The 18126-nt window shown below is 57.3% G+C and overlaps 1 protein-coding gene across 1 annotated transcript; it reads right to left on the minus strand.

The window, feature by feature from the left end:
- Positions 1-57: 57 nt before the first annotated feature.
- TRPV6 (transient receptor potential cation channel subfamily V member 6) lies at positions 58-17392 on the minus strand. Its single transcript, XM_075557766.1, has 15 exons — positions 17268-17392; positions 6558-6655; positions 6273-6395; positions 5658-5795; positions 5466-5564; positions 5215-5393; positions 4668-4814; positions 4354-4566; positions 4148-4234; positions 3977-4053; positions 3632-3797; positions 2838-2904; positions 2214-2482; positions 558-664; positions 58-343 (listed from the first exon to the last, which is right to left on the minus strand). Exons 1-15 carry the CDS (start codon positions 17390-17392, stop codon positions 58-60), a joined length of 2181 nt encoding a protein of 726 aa, XP_075413881.1.
- Positions 17393-18126: the final 734 nt, after the last annotated feature.

Genomic DNA, 18126 nt, shown 5'->3' on the forward strand with positions numbered 1-18126 from the left:
CACCCAGCCCTGATGGGCTGTGCTCCCGTGTCCACCGCTCCTGGAGGTGGCCAGTGCTCAGATCTGGTACTCCCAGCGGTCGCCGTCCTCCTGCAGGGCCCTGTTGATCTCCCCCCGCAGCTCCCGGCGCCAGCCCCCCTGGCGCAGCCTCTCCCAGTTGGTGCTGCTACGAGAAGTGCTCCGAGACACGGATGGCGTGGGCAGGGGCAGGTGATGGCTCGGGGTGCAGTACAGCTGCAGCTTCTGCGCCGAAGCGTCCTCCAGGCTGTCCGAGCCCAGGCTCTGGAAGGCTTGCGCGTAGCGCTGCGCACGCTGCCGATTGAGGTCCTGCCTGTCTTCCACCCTGCAGAGGACCAGGCCTTGAGAGCTCGTCCGCCTAGGGGGGCCACCTGCTCTTCCCCTTCCTGCCCTCTGGTCATCATGCCAGTGGGTGCTGAGCACTTCCCGCACCCCTAGCCTGCCCCTTAGCAGCAGCCTGCATCCCAGCGTGGGGTGGGCACAGACAACCCTTCCAGGGTCCCCGTGCAGTGCAGAAACCCGACCCGCATGCCACTCACCGCAGGTACCAGTGGTCCCCCAGCCCATACTCGTGGCCACAGATACCCGCACGAGGCCACAGGCAGCGAGGCAGCTTGCGTTCCAACATCACAGTGGTGTCCACGACCTGGGCGGGGCCAAAGAGCAGTCAGGGGGCGGGGCCCAGCCAACAAGCTGGGAAGGGGGTGGGGGAGAAGAGGAGCCCCTAATCCATCTGCCCTCTGTCGAGCATGGCCGCAGGGCCCCAGCTTCACCCAGGACTGTCACAGGACAAGGAAGTGAATAATTGCGTTCCCGAGGGAAATGGACAAGCGTGACCCTCTGACCAAGGGCGCTTGGGCATGCCCGGGTCTTTGGAGCCTGCAAACCTCGCAGCCACTTAGACAAGTCGAATTCTACAGACGTGGCTCTCAGGGCGGGGCCTTTTCGTCCCTCACCTGCGTCCCGCCTGTCTCCTCCGCTGCTTTCTTTCTCCGAGCTCTGCCCAGGGTGCTCTGAGGGCTCCAACAACTCGTTTCATTTCGCTGGACTGACTTTTGCTGTGATAAATCACTTTCTAAGAATATTTTATGCTGTGGGTTTTTATTCCGTAGCAGTCTTTCACCGCATCAGGGTGATGTGCCTGGAGACAGCTGTTGCCACAATGGGAAGTGTGTGGGATCGTCCTTAACAAGTCCCATTTCTCTGGGCACATTTTGCAGACTTAAATATTGTCAGGAAGGCTTGATGCAGGCGTTTACCCTCTGTCATGAGAGATACCGAATCCAGCTCCACTGCTCGCTGCTCCTTCCTGATGATTCTAGAGGACTAAGATTTTCAATTTTTCCCCCCTTCCCTTAACTAATTTTTGGGCTGCTAACTGCAAAGTCAGCAGTTCAAATTCACCAGTCCCGACAACAGAGAAAGATGGGGCTTTCTACTCCCATAAAGAGTTCCTGTCTCAGGAGCCCATTGGGACAGTTCTACCCTGTCCATCAGGATTGCTCTCAGTCAGCATCAACTTGATGGCAGTGAGGTTGGTTTTTTTTTGGGGGGGGGTTGCTATTTTTGAGGCACCTTGGCAGGGCTGTGGGTTAAGAGCATCAGGCTGCTGAGTAAAAAGCTGGTTCCAATCTTCTGGCTGCTCTGCAGGAGGAAGTTGAGGCTGCCTCACAGACCCAGGGGAGCAGCCCTGCCCTGTCCCTATCGGGTCACTTTGAGTTGGAATGGCCCTGACGACAGTGGGTTTGGTTTCGAGTTTAATCTCCTTCCCCTTGTGGTTGAGAAATCACGCGTAGTCCTTTTCAGCTATTCCTGCATTGCAGTCTCTGGGTGGTGCCAGTGGTGATCTCACCTAGCCACTGAGAGAACGGAGGTTCAAGTCCACCGTGGGGGCACTTGGAAGAAAGGCCTGGCAGTCTTCATGTGAAAAAGCAGCCACTTGAAAACCCAGCTGAGGGAGCAAGTGGGTTCAGTGGCAGCAGGCTTCATGCTGTAGAACTGCTCATGGCCTTGTCCATTCTCCCACAATGCATGCTGCTGTCTTTTGTGATGCGCAATAGCTATGCAAAATGTGTGTGTGGGGGGGGGTAGGGATCAATAACCATGCCTACTGACAGGGAGGAGACAACACCAGCTTCTTCCTGAGCAGCCACAAGGGAGCCTGCAGTAGTCCTCCCAGCCCCCAGGGGGCTCACCTGCAGCCTCCAGAGCTCATCCCGCTCATGGGCCACCCGCCAGTGGGTATCGCCCATCATGGCGATGAGGAGGTTGAGCATGAGCAGTGCAGCGATGATGGCGAAGGCAGCGTATGTGACACTGAACATGAAGGGCAGGTCCACGTCGTAGTTGGCAGGGCCATCGATGACGGTGAGGAAGAGCTCGAAGGTGCTGAACAGAGCCATGGGGTAGTTGTAGAAATGGCCCAGCTCATGGGGGTCCTCAGCCTGGAAGAGGATGTAGAAGGCTGCCCCAGCAAGGGGTGAAGGTTACCATAGCACACACACACACACACACACACACACACACACACACACACACACACGGTCAGCCCACACACTGGCTACTGGGTTCCCTTTGAGCCCCAGTTCCCTCATCAACAGCCTGGTCTCAGCCCTGCAATGCCTTTGTTACACAGACCATCTTTCATAATGCTCTCCCTGACTAAGGGCCACCTCTTCCGAGAACTCCGTCGCCCTCCCCTTGGGGTCCATCCCCTTGAACCTCTCTTCCCATCCTTCCCTGAGCTTGCTCAGGGGTCCTATGCCCTGTAAGGTCCCAGCAGGCCCCTTCCTATGACCTGGCCGGGGCAGGTTATTCACCTGAGGCGAAACCCAGGATGACCACAACCATCAGCCAGCAGAAACGCATCAGGTCTCCAAAGATCATCTAGCAGGAAGAAGGAGAGCATTACCCTGTGCACCCTAAGCAATTGCCACTTCTGCCGGCCTCCCACAGGCTCCCCCAAAGCTTGTCCTCTACGATCCTCTAGACCAGTGGTTCTCAACCTTCCTTCCTAATGCCGTGACCCTTAAATACTGTTCCTCATGTGGTGGTGACCCCAACCATAACATTATTTTCGTTGCTACTTCATAACTATAATTTTGCTACTGTTATGAATCGGAATGTGAATATCTGATATGCGGGATGTATTTTCATTGTTACAAATTGAACATAAACATAATTAAAGCATAGTGGTTGATCACAAAACCATATGTAATTATATATTGTCAAACATTTATGTGTTTTCCGATGGTCTTAGGTGACCACCTTGAAAGGGTCATTCGACCCCCAAAGGGGTCAAGACCCACAGGTTGAGAACTGCTGCTCTAGACTGAGCCTGTAGACTAGAACTACTTGGGGGCTTCCTCTTGGCCCTTGAACAATGGTTCTCGTGCTTTGAAAGAGTTGTAGAAGGAAGAGGGGGAGGGAGGAGAAGGGGAGGGAGGAAGATGTTGAGGCGAAACCAGAGAATGAGGAGAAGGAAAGAGACCACCCACTGCCCACAGGGCCTAAGAGTTATGGTGTGGCCTGTGTCGAACGTGCTCCTGGAGCCACCCTCCAGCAGGCCAGGGCCTGCAGCTGAGCACAGGGGACAAGTGGGGGAGGCACGGACCTTCTGGATCATGATGGTGAAGGGGCCCAGCATCTGGAACCCCCGGGCAAAGTACATGACATTGCACCAGCCCAGCACCAGGGCGAAGGACATGGGCACCACCTCTCCGTTGGTGTTGGTGAGCCTCATGACCATGATGACCAGCACCAGGCAGGCATAGGTGACTCTGGGGAGGAGCAGAGGATGTCAGGGTCATCATGGGGACTGGAAGTGAGAAGGTCATGGTCCGCACACCCTTCGGTTCTGCCTTCTGGCGCGGGGGTCTGCAGGAAAAGGCGCTCCAAGAAGGGAGGAGGGAGGAGCTGAAGGGAAGGAGGACGGAGGGTGGGGAGGATGGAGACTCACATGAGAATATGGAATGGCCCCCCAAGCATGGTCTGACCAAAGAAGCGAGTGACCCCAACCCTGAAGATGTCCGGGACCTGGGGAGAGACAGAGAAAGGACCAAGGTACTCATAGAGCTGAGCTTAGGTGGGTGTCTGTCAGATCCCTCACCTGGACCTGCCAGCAACTCACCTCCAGGAGCAGGATGATCACAGCCCCCAAAATAGTCACTAGCTCCCCTGCCAGGCGGATGCAATCCTTGGGGGTCATGTAGGCCTCCTGAGGGGGAGGATGGGCAGAAGTTAGGTGAGGCTTGGAGGCTCTGCCCAGAGAGCAAGACCAGGGGAAGGCATGGTATGCTCCCCCCACACACACCCCAATCCCACCCCCTGACTCACCTGGAGTGACTTCTGCTGCAGGAGCATGTTGTCTCGGGGGCCCGTGCGGTTGCTGATCCTGGGCTTGAGTGGCCGGTAGACGCAGCACATGGTGAAGCAGATGATATAGAGCAAGTAGATGGTGCCTAGCACGCAGAAGTATGGCCGCCCATACCGCTTCCACTTGAGGCTGACCAGCTCCTTCAAGGGTGTCTGGTCCAGGATCTGACGTGCCTGTGGGGTGGAGGTGAGGGTGGCTCAGAGCCCTGCCCGCTGGCCCCAGACCCTGCCCAGTGCTCAAACCTCCCACGGGCCCCAAGACATGCTATCCACACCTCCCTCTTCTTGGCGGTGACAATGAGCTCCAGCAGGGACAGCTCCTCCCCACATGAGTCGATCTCGGTGAGGTCGTACAGGGTGGAGGTCAGCGGCCCGTACGTCCACTGGATGTGCTTCCGTCGCTGCATCAGGTGCTGGAACATCTGGGGTGGGAGGCAGTGACAAAAGGACTGGTGGTCTATTTGAGGACAGTCACCAGGGGTGGGTGGGGCTCCTCTGGGAACGAGGACCACCGACCACCTTCCTGGGGCTGGTCACTGGGTGGGACAAGGACCATTGGAGTGGACAGCTTCAGCTCTTCTGTGACCCCAGCCCCCTCTCCCATCCTGTTCCCAGAGCCCGAGGGCTGGTTTTCTGAGGGTGGTAGGGAACAGGGGACATCAGGAGGGACCAACGGGACAGTCAGACAACAGGAGAGCGACATGGTGGAGTAGAGAAAGGGTCCCTCCCACCTGGGCTGGGGGCAGGGAGCATGCACCCAAGGACCTTGAGAGCCAGGGTGGGGACCAGGGCACCAAGGAGCCGGGCTGGGGGTGTCCTCACCACCGTGTTGCCCTCCACCCCGGCCAGCTTGAAGGGGGTGAGGCCCTGGTGGTTGGGCACGAGGTCCAGGGACTGCAGGGGGTCGCCCCCGCACCCATCATGAGACAGCAGCAGGTTGTACATCTGGCAGGCGAAGGTCTTGTTGGGCTGCAGGGTGAGGATGTGCAGCACGGTGTTCCCTGGGGGGACAGGGTGTCACGTGGCCGCCTCGCCCAGGCCGGGTACCTCCCCCCAGGCCCCTTCCTTCTTACCCAGGGCGTCCTGGGCACGCAGGTCGGCTCCGTACTCGATGAGCAGCCTCACGATCTCCTCGCTGCCCACGCAGGCGGCAAAGGACAGCGGGTGCTCGCCTGGGGGCAGAGCACACCCCGGCTCAGCTCAGGGCCGTGTGGGGAACAGGAGCGCGGGACACTGCGCATGCCCGCCAGGACCCCAGCTCTCACCGAAGTAGATGAGGTTGTGGGGGCTGCGACGGAAGGCGGTCCCCGTGGCTCGGGCGGAGACGCTGGCCCCATGGGCGAGCAGAGCTCGGACCATGTTCACATTCTGGTTAACGACGGCTATGTGCAGCGCGGTCTGGCCTGACCAGAGAGGGTGTCAGAGGTGCTGTCCTCTCAGTGGGCCGACCTTTCCCCCAGGGGGACTCATGGGGAGCGGGAAGAGTTGGTATCTGAGTACAAGCTATGGGGCGTGGGGCGGGGGGTGCTCCCAACATGCTCAGACATGTGACTTGACATGCCTACTCCTCTAGCCTGCACCCAGACCCTCCTGCCTGGTCCCCAGCCTCCCCACACACCTCTGAGGCCTGGTCCCCAGCCTCCCCACATACCTCTCAGGCCTGGTCCCCAGCCTTCCCATCACACCTCTCAGGCCTGGTCCCCAGCCTCCCTACACACCTCTCAGGCCTGCTCCCCAGCCTCCCCATCACACCTCTCAGGCCTGCTCCCCAGCCTCCCCATCACACCTCTCAGGCCTGCTCCCCAGCCTCCCCATCACACCTCTCAGGCCTGCTCCCCAGCCTCCCCATCACACCTCTCAGGACTGCTCCCCAGCCTCACCCTCATACAGCTCAGAGACCATGGGCTCCCGGACCAGCTCCGGAGCCGCCTCCATCAGCAGCAGAGCAGCCTCCAGGTTGTCGTAGAGCGCAGCCACGTGCAGCGCCGTCTCCCCCAGGGCTCCTGGGGGCGCAGAGTGGAGAGACTGTGGTCTCAGAGGGGGTCGTGGAGAAGGAACGGTGCAGACACAGTCTTCCTGTGTGGTTTTGGGTTCTGTCTCCCTCACCCCCACCCCACAGCCCTGGGCCTATGTGGCCGGCCAGCCAGGGCAGGCTCTGTCCTCACCCCTCTGGTGCAGCTCACAGGCCTCATACTTGATCAACTTGGTCAGCACCTGGACATCATTCTCCTTGGCTGCCAGGAGGAGTGGGGACTCCCAGATCCTGCAAGGGTGTAGTGGGAGCGGGGACAATGAGTGTAGGCCATGCATTGACGTGTATAACTTTCACCGTCACTGCATACAGGCGCCCTGGGTGGGAAAGGACCTGTTGGTGAGGTGGGCCCATGGGGGGTGGGGTGGCAACACAGCTACTTTCCCAACCCCCCTGCCTGACCCTGAAGGCCTTCACAAAGATTGCTGCCTGAGCCTATTGCTGCAGTCACTGTCCATCCATCTCACAGAGGGTCCTCCTCTCGCCCACTGACCCTCACTTAGCCTTGTTCAGGGACTGGTCTTGCCTGGTGACAAGGTCTTGCCAGCCTTCTGGCCTTCCTCCTTGTGTGACAGGTTTGCCTGTGGTCCTGGCAGTCCGGGGCATCATCAGTGTTTTGTCAACATCAGCATCAAAGGCATCCATGCTCTGGCCCTCCTTGTTCTGTGCCTGGCTCTCTCATGCTCAGAAGGTGACTAGATCGACCCCGCCTGGGTCAGGTGAGCCTCACTTTCAAGCGATCCTACTTCAGCTGCTTTCCCACTGCGCATGCCCACCATGCGATTTCTGCATGGCCACCTTCCTTTGACTGAGACACGAAAACCACTGAGGTTGTTTTTCCCTCAACCCAGAGCCGTTGGGTCTTTTTATGGGGGTGAGGGGAGTAAGCATACCTCCGACGGGGATCACCGGGGTGACTTAGGAGAGCTCAGTGGGGCCCTAGGCTCCCACATGGGTGGGTGGGCAGATGGCACAACTTCCCAGGCCTCCCTGACCACACAACCACCTCAAGTCCTGCTCACACCTTACTGTTCTCTCTATTCAGCCCCACCCACTTCCTTACTCCTCCTTAGAGCTGACCAGAGGGTCTCCCACATGCCGCCTGCCCCCACCACCCTTCATCGTGTCTCCAAACACAGGTGTCTTCCAAACACAGGTGTGAGCATGGCCGTCCCAGCCCACAAAGCCCAGCTCTGAGGGACTGCTTTCATGTCTGTGGGCAGTGACTTTCCACCTGCTCCGCTGTCACCTGTTTTCCCCTACCTGGGATGCCTGGGCTCCCTAAACTGGGCCCATAGAACCCCTCCCACCCTCATGCACTGCTCCCCGCAGCCTCTGTCCTCTAGGCCTGCCCATAGACTTCCCGACCACTGACTGCAAACACCAGGGAACAAGCAGTCCCATCAGGGCCTCGGGTGTGGCCTTCAGTCTTCTCTGGCTCTCCATCATCAGCAGGAGCCAACCCTGTGTAAACACGCTACCTGCCGCCGCTGCCCACTACCATACAAACAGAGCTGTGAAACAAGTTCACCGCATGCCCTTTCCCACAATCGGCCACTCAGCTGCTCCCCACCCCACTTACAGATCTCTGAGAGCTGCACAGGGCTGGAGAAAAGCAAATAAAACCTTTCGCAACCTCCCTGACACACACACAGGGCCCCACAGTCACATGCACACTCACACGCAGGCACACTCAAGCACCCACACACAAACCCCACACATTCACACTGAACACTCATACACATACACACAGTCATACACACTCACACTGTACACTCATTCACACACATGCACATGTATGTTGTTGTTAGGTGCCATCGAGTCAACCCCAACCCACAGCGCCCCGAGGCAGAGCAGAAGGAAAGACTGCCTGGTCTTGTGCTATCCTTGCAAGGATCATGTTGGAGCGCATTGCTGCAGCCGCTGTGTCGGTCCAGCTCGCCGAGGGTCTTCCCTTTTTGCTGCCCCTCTATTTTACTAAGCATGATGACCTTCTGCCTGACTGGTCCCTTCTGAAACGTGACCAAGGTAGCTGAGATGAAGTCTCGCCATCCTAGTTTCTAAGGAGCATTGCAGCTGAGCTTCTCCCGAGACGGGTCTGTTTGATCTTTGTGTCGTTTAGGGTACTTTCAATATTCTTTGCCAGCACGGTAATGCAAATGCGTCAATGCTTCCACAAGTTCATGGTATCATTTCATGACCTTTGAACGGAGTTTTTCCAGGAACATTTGAATCCTCTTCATATGCGTGCACACACACGCATTCAACATTCCTGCTCACACACCCCACACCGCACTTGCTCCCACCCAGTCACCGACCCGGGTGTGCTCACAGAGAACACACGGCCAGACACATTCATGTGCGAGGGTGGATGGAAAAACCTGGGGCTGCAACACCAGGCAGACTTTCGTTAAACAAAAACACCTGAACGAGAAGGTGCCGTTCTCCATTGTGTACACCACTGAGGGCTACTCGGTTCTCTGAGAGTTGTTTCCACCTCTCGAACCCTTCCCAGAAGAATTATTGCGCACGCGCTAAAGAACCCCCGTGTCAAAAAGACAGCTCTGACATCCACACGGGCTCAGATCATGTCCCTTTGAAGTGTTGAGTTTGGGGCACAGAAAGACGCCCGAAGGGGCAAGCTCAGAGACGGAGGGCGGAGCAGACGTGCAGACTCCTTGCGTGGAAGGCAGCCTCGTTGCGCCGGGAAGGAGCAGGTACCCTTTTGGGAGTGGAAAGAATCCCTCAAGACAATTCCCTCGCCTTTTCTCACCGATGCAGCCTTCCAGTTCCCCAAAACACCTTCAAAGGAAGCCCTCATGACCATACTCCGTTCTTTGGGAACATCGACCTAGTTGGCTCCTTGGGAATTCCACCCGGCAGTCGCCATAACCTTCAGCGCCGGCCTGTCTGCGTCGAATTGGACTGGCCCAGCAGACGTCCTCGGAGCCACTCTTTTGCTTGGACCTTGCTTTCTGCAGCGTTGTGGGAAAGCCAAGACTCGGCTTCGATGGACTCATCCCAGGACATTGTCCTCCCGCGTTTCCATCTTGCTTAAAAGACTGGGGGAAGATCAGCCCCTTGAGCTACCTGATCTTCCTGTTAAGCCTTGTGGCACCGACGGGGCAGATGTGGTCTTGCAGTCGTAAGTGTGAGACCCCAACATCAGGCGCTCGTGCATGGTCTTCTTCCGCCGGTTTCTGGACCTCATTCTTCGTTCCTCCGCCTGCCTGCTCTCTCTTCGCTCACCTTTGAGGCCTTCCCTCGGCTTCCTTAGCGCACCTGAGCCAGTGGAAACTTCTTTCCTGGTGGGTAGCAGCTTCCAAAGCTGTTCCAAAGCTTCAATGACGGGGACTTGAGGCCCACTTGAGTTCTGCTAAAACTTTGATATTAGCCCTGACCTCAAAATCAATCCTCGCACCCTGGCAGCACAAAGGTATTGATTACGATGATCATCATCGTTTTATGGGACCGAGACAAGTGAGTTCCTGCAGGGGAAGCGGGTCCTTAATGTGGCTCTTCTACACCAAGTCTCCAGCTGTCACCAAATGGCCTTTTCCTGCAGGAATCTGGCTTAGAAGTTGGGAGAAGAAACTGATCATCTGTAATTAGTAACAGGATTCCTTGGAGCGCCATCCTGCTGGGTGTAAATGAGCCCTGGGAGAAGCAAGGGGGGGCGGGATTTTCGCCCACCAGGAATAGAGCTCATCCTCTGGACCCGAGATTCCTGCGCAGTGAACCTTTGGATCCAGAAGGCAGCAGCAGGACCAGGAGTTGGAGCATGAAACAGAGGGATGGGCGTCGAAATCCACGGAGTAAGGACAGCTGAGTGCTTTTGTGCAGGAGGCTGGATTGTGGAGTGGGGTGCCTCTGGGCACTCAATTGGGGAAGTTGGGCTCGCTGACCCACAGAAGTGGGGCCACCGAGTGCCTTCTGGCTAAGGCTTACAGGAGTCTGGGGCCCCTGGGCACCTCCTTCAGGGAGCTGGATTCACCGACCCACAGAAGAAGAGCTGAATGCTTTCAGGCTGAGGCTTCCAGCAGTGGCATGTGCTCTGGCATGTGTTAGCGACCCGAAGTTACTTTGTAACACATCCTAATGCTCATTTCTAACCTGAGCATTTTCCACTGGCAATGCCATCTGTTAACATCCCAGCAAGCCCTTTACCCAGGAATGCTGTCCTTGAGTTCTGTGTAGCCATCTCAACCAACAGATAACCTAAATGAAAGGTCAAAAAGGCTGCTTAAATGACAGAACCAATGGCGACTGAGACACCCTGTCTGCGTCTGTCCACATGTCCATGAGCCAGGGTTGGAATAAACCTGTGCGAGCATAAACTGGAATCCTAGAAGCAATACTTTACGATTACCCTTGTATGCACTAACACACTCATGTTCACATCAACTCACCTGGGCATCCCCCCCCCACATACCTATACACACACACACACACACACACACAAACCTACTCACAGATATATGTACACACACCTACACACATACCTATGCACACATACACAGGTACATGCACACACAGATACATATACACACAGACACAATAATATCTCTACACACAGACACACACATGCTCCACACACAGATACATGTACACACACCTATCCAGACACAGATACATGTATACACACAAACCTACACACACAGATACATGTGCATGCACACGTATCTGCACACATATAGGCACACATACCTATCCACACATAGATACATGTACACACACAGATTCATGGAGATGGGTCTGTGAGAGGTCTGGAGATGGTGTTTTGGCCCCGATCCTTGTCTCAGGTGCCAGTCCTCATCCCCACAAACCTCGCCCCGTTGCCCCACATCCCTTCTATTGCCCATGGGTGGGGAGAGGGCTCGTCCTAGCACCCAACCACAGGCTCAGAGCTTAGCAGATAACCACACAAGACTCCCAGTTAAATTGGAATTTTTGTTTTATTTTGCTAGTATGAGTATATCCCTTGCAGTATTGGGGACACACTTACCCTACTGATCTGTAGTTTATCTGAAACCCAGCTGTAAGTGGGCCTCCTGTGTGTTTTGTTTTCTGAGAGCCCTGCTCAGACTACACTCTGGGGGAAGCACGGGCTGTGTTCCACCCAGCAGGGTGTGCAGATCAAGTCCTGGTGCACTGCAGCGGGTGGCTGTACAGTCCCAGGGGCTTGGCCAGAGCCATTACCTGCAATACTAACTAATGGCCATATGGAGGCAGCAGAGAGAACGTCTTGGCTCAGGTTCTCAGCAGCAAGTCTTCCCCCCAGCCCCACCTCCCGCCCCGCACCCAGCAGCTCCTGACCCCCCTAAAGAAGGGCGGAGACCAGGGCTGGTTTATTCAACTGCACCCCCACTCTGTTCCTCACCCTAAGAGTCCTCACTTCTCATCCTAGAATGTGGGTCTGGAGCCAGATCCTTCCCACCTCCCACATCTCCTGGTGGGGGGGAGGGAGTGGGCTTGGGGTTTTCATGAAATGCCTTCCTGTTGGAAGGATTGAATGATAGACACTCTGTCCCTGGCAGGGGGAACTTTGACCTGATTCTGCAGAAGATGTAAAATGATGGCTGGAAAGCCTTCTTTACTATGCAGTAGTTCTCCGCCAGGGCAATACCCCCTCCCAGCCAAAGGGATGTTTGTGGAGCCAGCTTGTCACAGCGGGGTCGGGGCGCAGGTGCTGCTGGTATTGGGGGGTAGAGGGCAGGGATGCTGCTGAACACCCTACAATGCCCCGGACAGCCACCACCTCTCCAGGGATGACTCGTGCCAAATATCAACAGTGCCCAGGTGGAGAAGGCCTCATTTGGAGGCGCAGCTCATTACTCAAGGTTAATTTCAACAGGGAATTCACTCACTCACTTTCTCTCTCTTGCTCTCGCTCACTGCCATTGAGCCAATTCCAACTCATAGTGACCCTACAGGACAGGGTAGAACTGCCCCTGTGGGCTTCCGAAACTTTAACTCTTCATAGGAGTAGAAAGCCTCATCTTTCTCCTAAAGAGCAGCTGGTGGTTTTGAACCGCTGACCTTGTGTTTATCAGTCCAATGTCTAACCATGAGAAAGCTCCATCCACATGTGCACCCCGATCATCACACACTTAATTCCGGAAGAAGCAGAGGTGAGCACCTCTGAGCACATGCCGATGGGACACCAGAGGAGCCTCACAGGCAAACCTGAAACCAGACTAGTGCAACACTGTGCCTTTATTCCCAGCCTCACGGGGACCTGACTGGCCGTGGCACTGATCATGACCCATGGCAAGTGGGTCAGGGCTGAGCTCCACAAGGCTGCCATCTTCACCACAGACCCCTGAGTCAGGTCTTTCTTCCACGGTGCCACTGAGTGGGCCCGAACCACTAACCATTTGGTTTGTCCTTGTTCTTGAGTCGACTTTGAGTTGGCATAGCAGCCCTGCTACCTAGGGATTTCTGAGATCCAGCAGAACAAGCCCCTGCATGGTCCTGCACCACCCTGACAATTGGTTGCATCTGAGCCCGTTGTTGCAGCTACTGTGTTGGTCCATGTCCTTGAGGGTCTTCTTTTCGCTGCCCCTCCACTTTACCCGGCATGATGTCCTTCTCCAGGGACTGTCCACATGGGCCTGTCCTGATGACACACCTGGAGCAGGTGAGAAGAGGTCCCACCATCCTTGCTTCTAAGGAGGTCTTAGAGGCTGTCCCGCCTCTGGGATAGGCTTGCTGGTTTGATTATCAGGCAGTCCACTGTCCACTGTCCCCTCCAGGCGTGGTGAGTAGCCAGCACAATCCGTTAACCCTGGAGCCTTGGTTCAATATTGTCAACCCCAAAAGAACACAACCACTTGGCTCTGAGTCTATTCTGGCTTCTGATGACCACACTCAGGAGATGGTGGAACTGCTGCCCTGGACTTTCAAGGTGGTGGACATTGGAAAGCGGTGGCCAGGCCTTTCTCCTGCATGCCTTGGGCTCAGATCACTAGCCTGCTGATCATTTGTGCCGCCAGGGGGCGCTCCGGGTTGGGTATCAGTTACAGGCCCATTTCTGACCCTAAACCACACACCGGACATCTTGGTTGAATGAAGGCACCACGGGTCTCCTGGGGTGTGCCACAGTGCCCAGTGTGGGATGTGCAGGTTCCCACTTGTCTGAGTATTGTCCATGTGAAGTCAGACCTGAAGGCCCTAGGACCCTTGGTGACTTTTTCCTCTGGTGACAGAGAGGCGGAGGACCACTGAAGTGACAAGTGTGAGAGCGGAGGAGGCTGGGCCTCTCTGCCTCTGAGTTCTGGGCTGAGGACATCTCAGAGGGGTTAGAGGACAAGTCGATGCGGACAGTCTATGAGGCCCCCTGGGCCGGAGCAGCATACTGTGGGCGAAGGCGCCCAGGGGGCCCAGGCTGTGCCACTGTGGTACCTGACCTGAAAGCCTGACCATGGGGCACACATCTCCCCAGGGTCACCTGCGTCTATGTGGGCAGGGGGAAGTTCCCCCAGTTCCCAGGGGAGTCTGAGGCCGTGTGGCTAGAGGGAGTCGCAGGGTCACACCTGGCCTGGGCACCTACTGGGGGTCCTGCAGTGCTTCCAGTTCCTGGTCCTCAGAGACTTTCCCTCCGGGTCTGGAGGGGGTGGGGGTGGGGCGGGGCACTGACCACAGTGGAGCAGAGAGCAGACAGGTCTGGAGAGGACAGTGGGCACTCCCAGAGCCAGTTCCCTCCGGTGGGGGTGGGGAGGGACACACAGGGAGAGGGCACAAAGAAGGGAGGGGCCTAGGGAGAGGGACACGCAGGAGGAAGCGGGGCCACAAAGACAGGAGGGGCAAAGAAGGAGAGACATGGAGAAGTAGGGAGACCTCCAAGTGTGTGGAATGTGTGGCCTGTGGTTGAAGTGTGTGTGGCGAGGTACACGTGCGAGTGAGGCAGAGAGGGTGTGTGTGCCAGTGTGCTATGTGGTCTGTGGGTGTGAACATGCACATGCCTGTATGTGGATGGTGTGCTGTCTGTGGGGAGTGTGAGGTGGTGCACATGCGTGTATGTATGGTGTGGTTCAGTGTGTGCATGCATGTATGTATGGTGTGATCTGTGTGCGCACATGTGTGGCTCTGTGCGTATGCATGGATGTGTGGGGTTCGTGTGTATGTGCTGACTGAGCCAGAGCAGGCCGGCAGATACACTCATGGTCTATGTGTGTGGGTACAGATGTGTGTGCGGTGTGCTCTGTGTATGTACATGTGTGCTGACTGAGGCAGATCTATGCGTGTGTGTGTGTGATATGTGCGGTGTGTGCCTGTCTGTGCACTGTGTGCTGACTGAGGCAGGGCAGGCATGTACACTCAGGGCCTATATGTGTGTATGGATGTGTGTGGTGGCTAAGGCAGGGCAGGCAGGTACTCTCAGGGCCTGTATGTGTATAGATGTGTGTTGTTTGCTCTCTGTGTGTGTACATGTATGGTCATTGAGGCAGGGCAGGCATGTACACTCATGGTCTCTCTGTGCATATGAATGAATGTGGGGTTAGTGTGGTCTATGTGCATGTATGTGCTGACTGAGACAGATCTGTGTGTGTGTGCATGTATGTGCTGACTAGGCAGGGCAGGCAGGTACACTCAGGGTCTCTGTGCATGTACAGATGTGTGATGATAGGGTGGTGGGGATGTTGGTGTGTTGTGTGTGTTGTAGTTGATGTGGTTGTGTGTGGTGTGTGTGTGTGTGTGTGTGTGTGTGTGTGTGTGTGTTGACTGAGGCAGGGCAGGCAGGTATACTCAGGGTCTCTGTGTATGTATGGATGTGGTTTTGTGTGTGTGTGTGTATGCTGACTGAGGCAGGGCAGGCAGGTATACTCAGGGTCTCTGTGTATGTATGGATGTGGTTTTGTGTGTGTGTGTGTATGCTGACTGAGGCAGGGCAGGCAGGTATACTCAGGGTCCTATGTGTGTATGGATGTGGTGTGTGTATGTGTGTTGTGTGTTTAGGGTAGGTACACTGAGGGCCTAGAGCTCTCTGCCCACCTGCCTTCCCTCCCAGGCTCGGCCTGGAGGGGCATGGAGTCGGGCCCTCGGTAGAGCTGCGCCCCCCCCCCCCCTGCCCCTCAGCAGCACGGGGTCCTCCTCACTACAGTCACTGTCCTCACTGGAACTGTGTTGGGTGACCTGGGAGCAGGGAGCTCCACATTCACTTCCTGCATACCTGCTGGAGACCTTGGCAACCCACAGTTGTCTGTCGGGAAACCCCAGATGGAGGGAGGGGCGACCCAGGGGAGTCAGTAAGGACCCGCAAACGTAAGAGGAGAAGAATGTCCACTTGTCCTCCCGCACCCCCACCCTGACTAGCTCTGCGCCTGCCCAATGCAAAGGAAGGTAGTGGACAAGCGCCCCACAGACAAGGCCTGCTCTCCCCTATGCACCCCCTATCCATTATGTGTGCTCACAGCTCCTCTGCGGGCTGATGCCTGGCCGGCCAGGTCAGTGTTCTCTGGGCTGGGCCCTCCCAAAGGGGCGTAGGCTAGCCCCTTGTCCTTGGAAAGGGACTGAGAGGTCATGGAATGAGCTTGTGGCTGAGGGGAGGGAGGCGGGGTGATGTCTAAAAAGCCAAGTGGGAGCAGCACCCCCCACCCTCCTCTGTCTCCATGTTCACGCAGCCCCTGGGGCCTCTTTGTGCCTGGTTCCCCCAGCCGGTGGGGGGGGGTCCTGGGAGTGGGAAGGGGGTGAGTGGAATGGGTGGCCTGTTGTGGAACAATGGTCCCACTCTGCCACACCAAGATGTCATCAGGGAAACATGTGCCCAGCACCCACCCTCCCAGGCCTTGGGGGGAGGTAGGCGGCTGCTGTGGGAGGCCGAAGGTCTCACAGAAGGAGTACTGAGACCCGGAGCCCTCAGACAAAGGCAGGTCTTGGCCTGCACACAGGCTGGAACAACAGAGCCCATTACTGCCCTCTCTGGGGCCAGAGCGGAAGCCCCCTGAGGGCAGGACTTCCTGCCGGAGCTGCCCCAGGGGCGGGGAGGCCACCGAAGGCAGGGAAACCCCATCCCTGGGAAGCTGCATGGTGGAGTGGGGCACCCCTGGAACTCAGGAATACTTCCAGTACTTGGGGCACCCTGTGCCTGTCCTCAGGACTCAAGACAAAGGTCTCCCTAACACCCAAAGAGTATTTGGTCACCATGCAAACATGGCTCCCTGCAGAGTTTGCTGGGAGAGGGACTTTGGCCTACTTTGAGCCTACGTGGTCAAACATGCCCATCTGAGAAATTGACCTTACGCTGTAGCTAAGGAGCCCTGGTGGTGCGGCAAGTTAAGTGCTCCGAGGGAGAAACAGGAGGCTGTCTGTTCCCCTAGAGAGTTGTAATCTGGGACACCCCGAACAGCTAGCAGTCTGCTGGGCCTGTTGGGTCGCTGTGAGTCGGAACCCACTGGACAATGGAGCGCTGCTCAGGGTCAGAATTAACTCCATGGCTGTGCGTTTGGGTTTGCTTTTTGAGCTCCTGTGTTTCAACCCAAAGGGGGGCCCAGTGGCACAGGGGGTGAGGCGTGGGGCTGCACAGGGCAAGGCCAGCTGTTCGAAACCACCAGTAGCTCCTCAGGAGAAAGGCAAGGCTTTCTACTCCTGTGGCGAGTTACAGTCTCAGACCCCCCCCAGAGGTAGTTCAACCCTGTCCTATCATCCAGCTCAATGCCATGATGCTGAGTGTTCTGTTTGGTTCGAAGTTCCACCCTCCACCAACCTCAGCCCAGCGCTATCCATCCACTCCTCCCTGGAGGGACATCTGCCAGCATCTCCTGCCGCTGGCACCCTCCAGCACCCTCCCTGGGCCCAGCGGCCGCCCTCAGCTGGTCCTTGGCGCCGGCCGGCCTGCACTTACCTCTGCTGCTGCCGGAGGTGCTGCTCATCTCGGCTCTGCGCCCAGGCCTCTCGCTTCTGCACCCACCCGCTGAGCTTGCCCCACAGGCTGCGCAGCAGTCCTGTGTCCAGGGTGCCTAGCCCCATGGGGCCCGGGGCCGGCTCCCGAGGGCGCCAGGGCCGGGGCCACCCCCAGCCGGGGGCCCCCAGGCCCAGCCCGCCTTCGCCCTGCAGAGGTCCCGTCCCGCTGCGCGTCCCACGAGGGACAGGCTCCAGGGACCGGCAGGAACTGGGGCCTCTGGGAGCGCTCCAACAGGCACTCCCTCCTCCGCCCAAATTACCTGAGATTAAAGAGACAGGCGCGCACCTGGCCGCGGATTTACGCAAATGCTCCCGCCCTTCTCCTGGGCCCTGGGGCCAGTCCGGGTGGCGACGCCCCAGACCCGCGTCAGGCCACCTCGTGACCTTTCTTAGAAAGGCCGAGACAGGTCCAGCTGGCTGGAGAGGCTGGGACCCAGGCGCCTTACCTCCCTTCCCGCTGTCCCCAGCCGACCATCTCCTGGGCCAGACAGGTGTGCAAAGGGCTAGGGGAGGAGTGCGTTCTTACGCCCCCTGTCGCCTGCCCAGCAGCCCTCACCCACGCTCACCTCTCAGAAGCAAGGGTCTCACACTGCTCTCTGAGGGTCGCTAGATAGTCCAGTCAGCACTCCACGTCCCCAGGCCAGGCTTGCTCTGCACCCTGTACCCGCTTACAGCCCTGGCCCTCCAAACCCCGCAGCCCACCCCCTCACCAAAGGAGAACACATCAAAACATCTCTCCCACCGCCACGCCCCACCTGGGGCATCCCCGGAGCCCCTTCGCGTTTACACTCATTCCCACG

This window comes from Tenrec ecaudatus, chromosome 9 (assembly GCF_050624435.1).
Source record: "Tenrec ecaudatus isolate mTenEca1 chromosome 9, mTenEca1.hap1, whole genome shotgun sequence".
NCBI classification, from domain to species: Eukaryota; Metazoa; Chordata; class Mammalia; order Afrosoricida; family Tenrecidae; genus Tenrec; species Tenrec ecaudatus.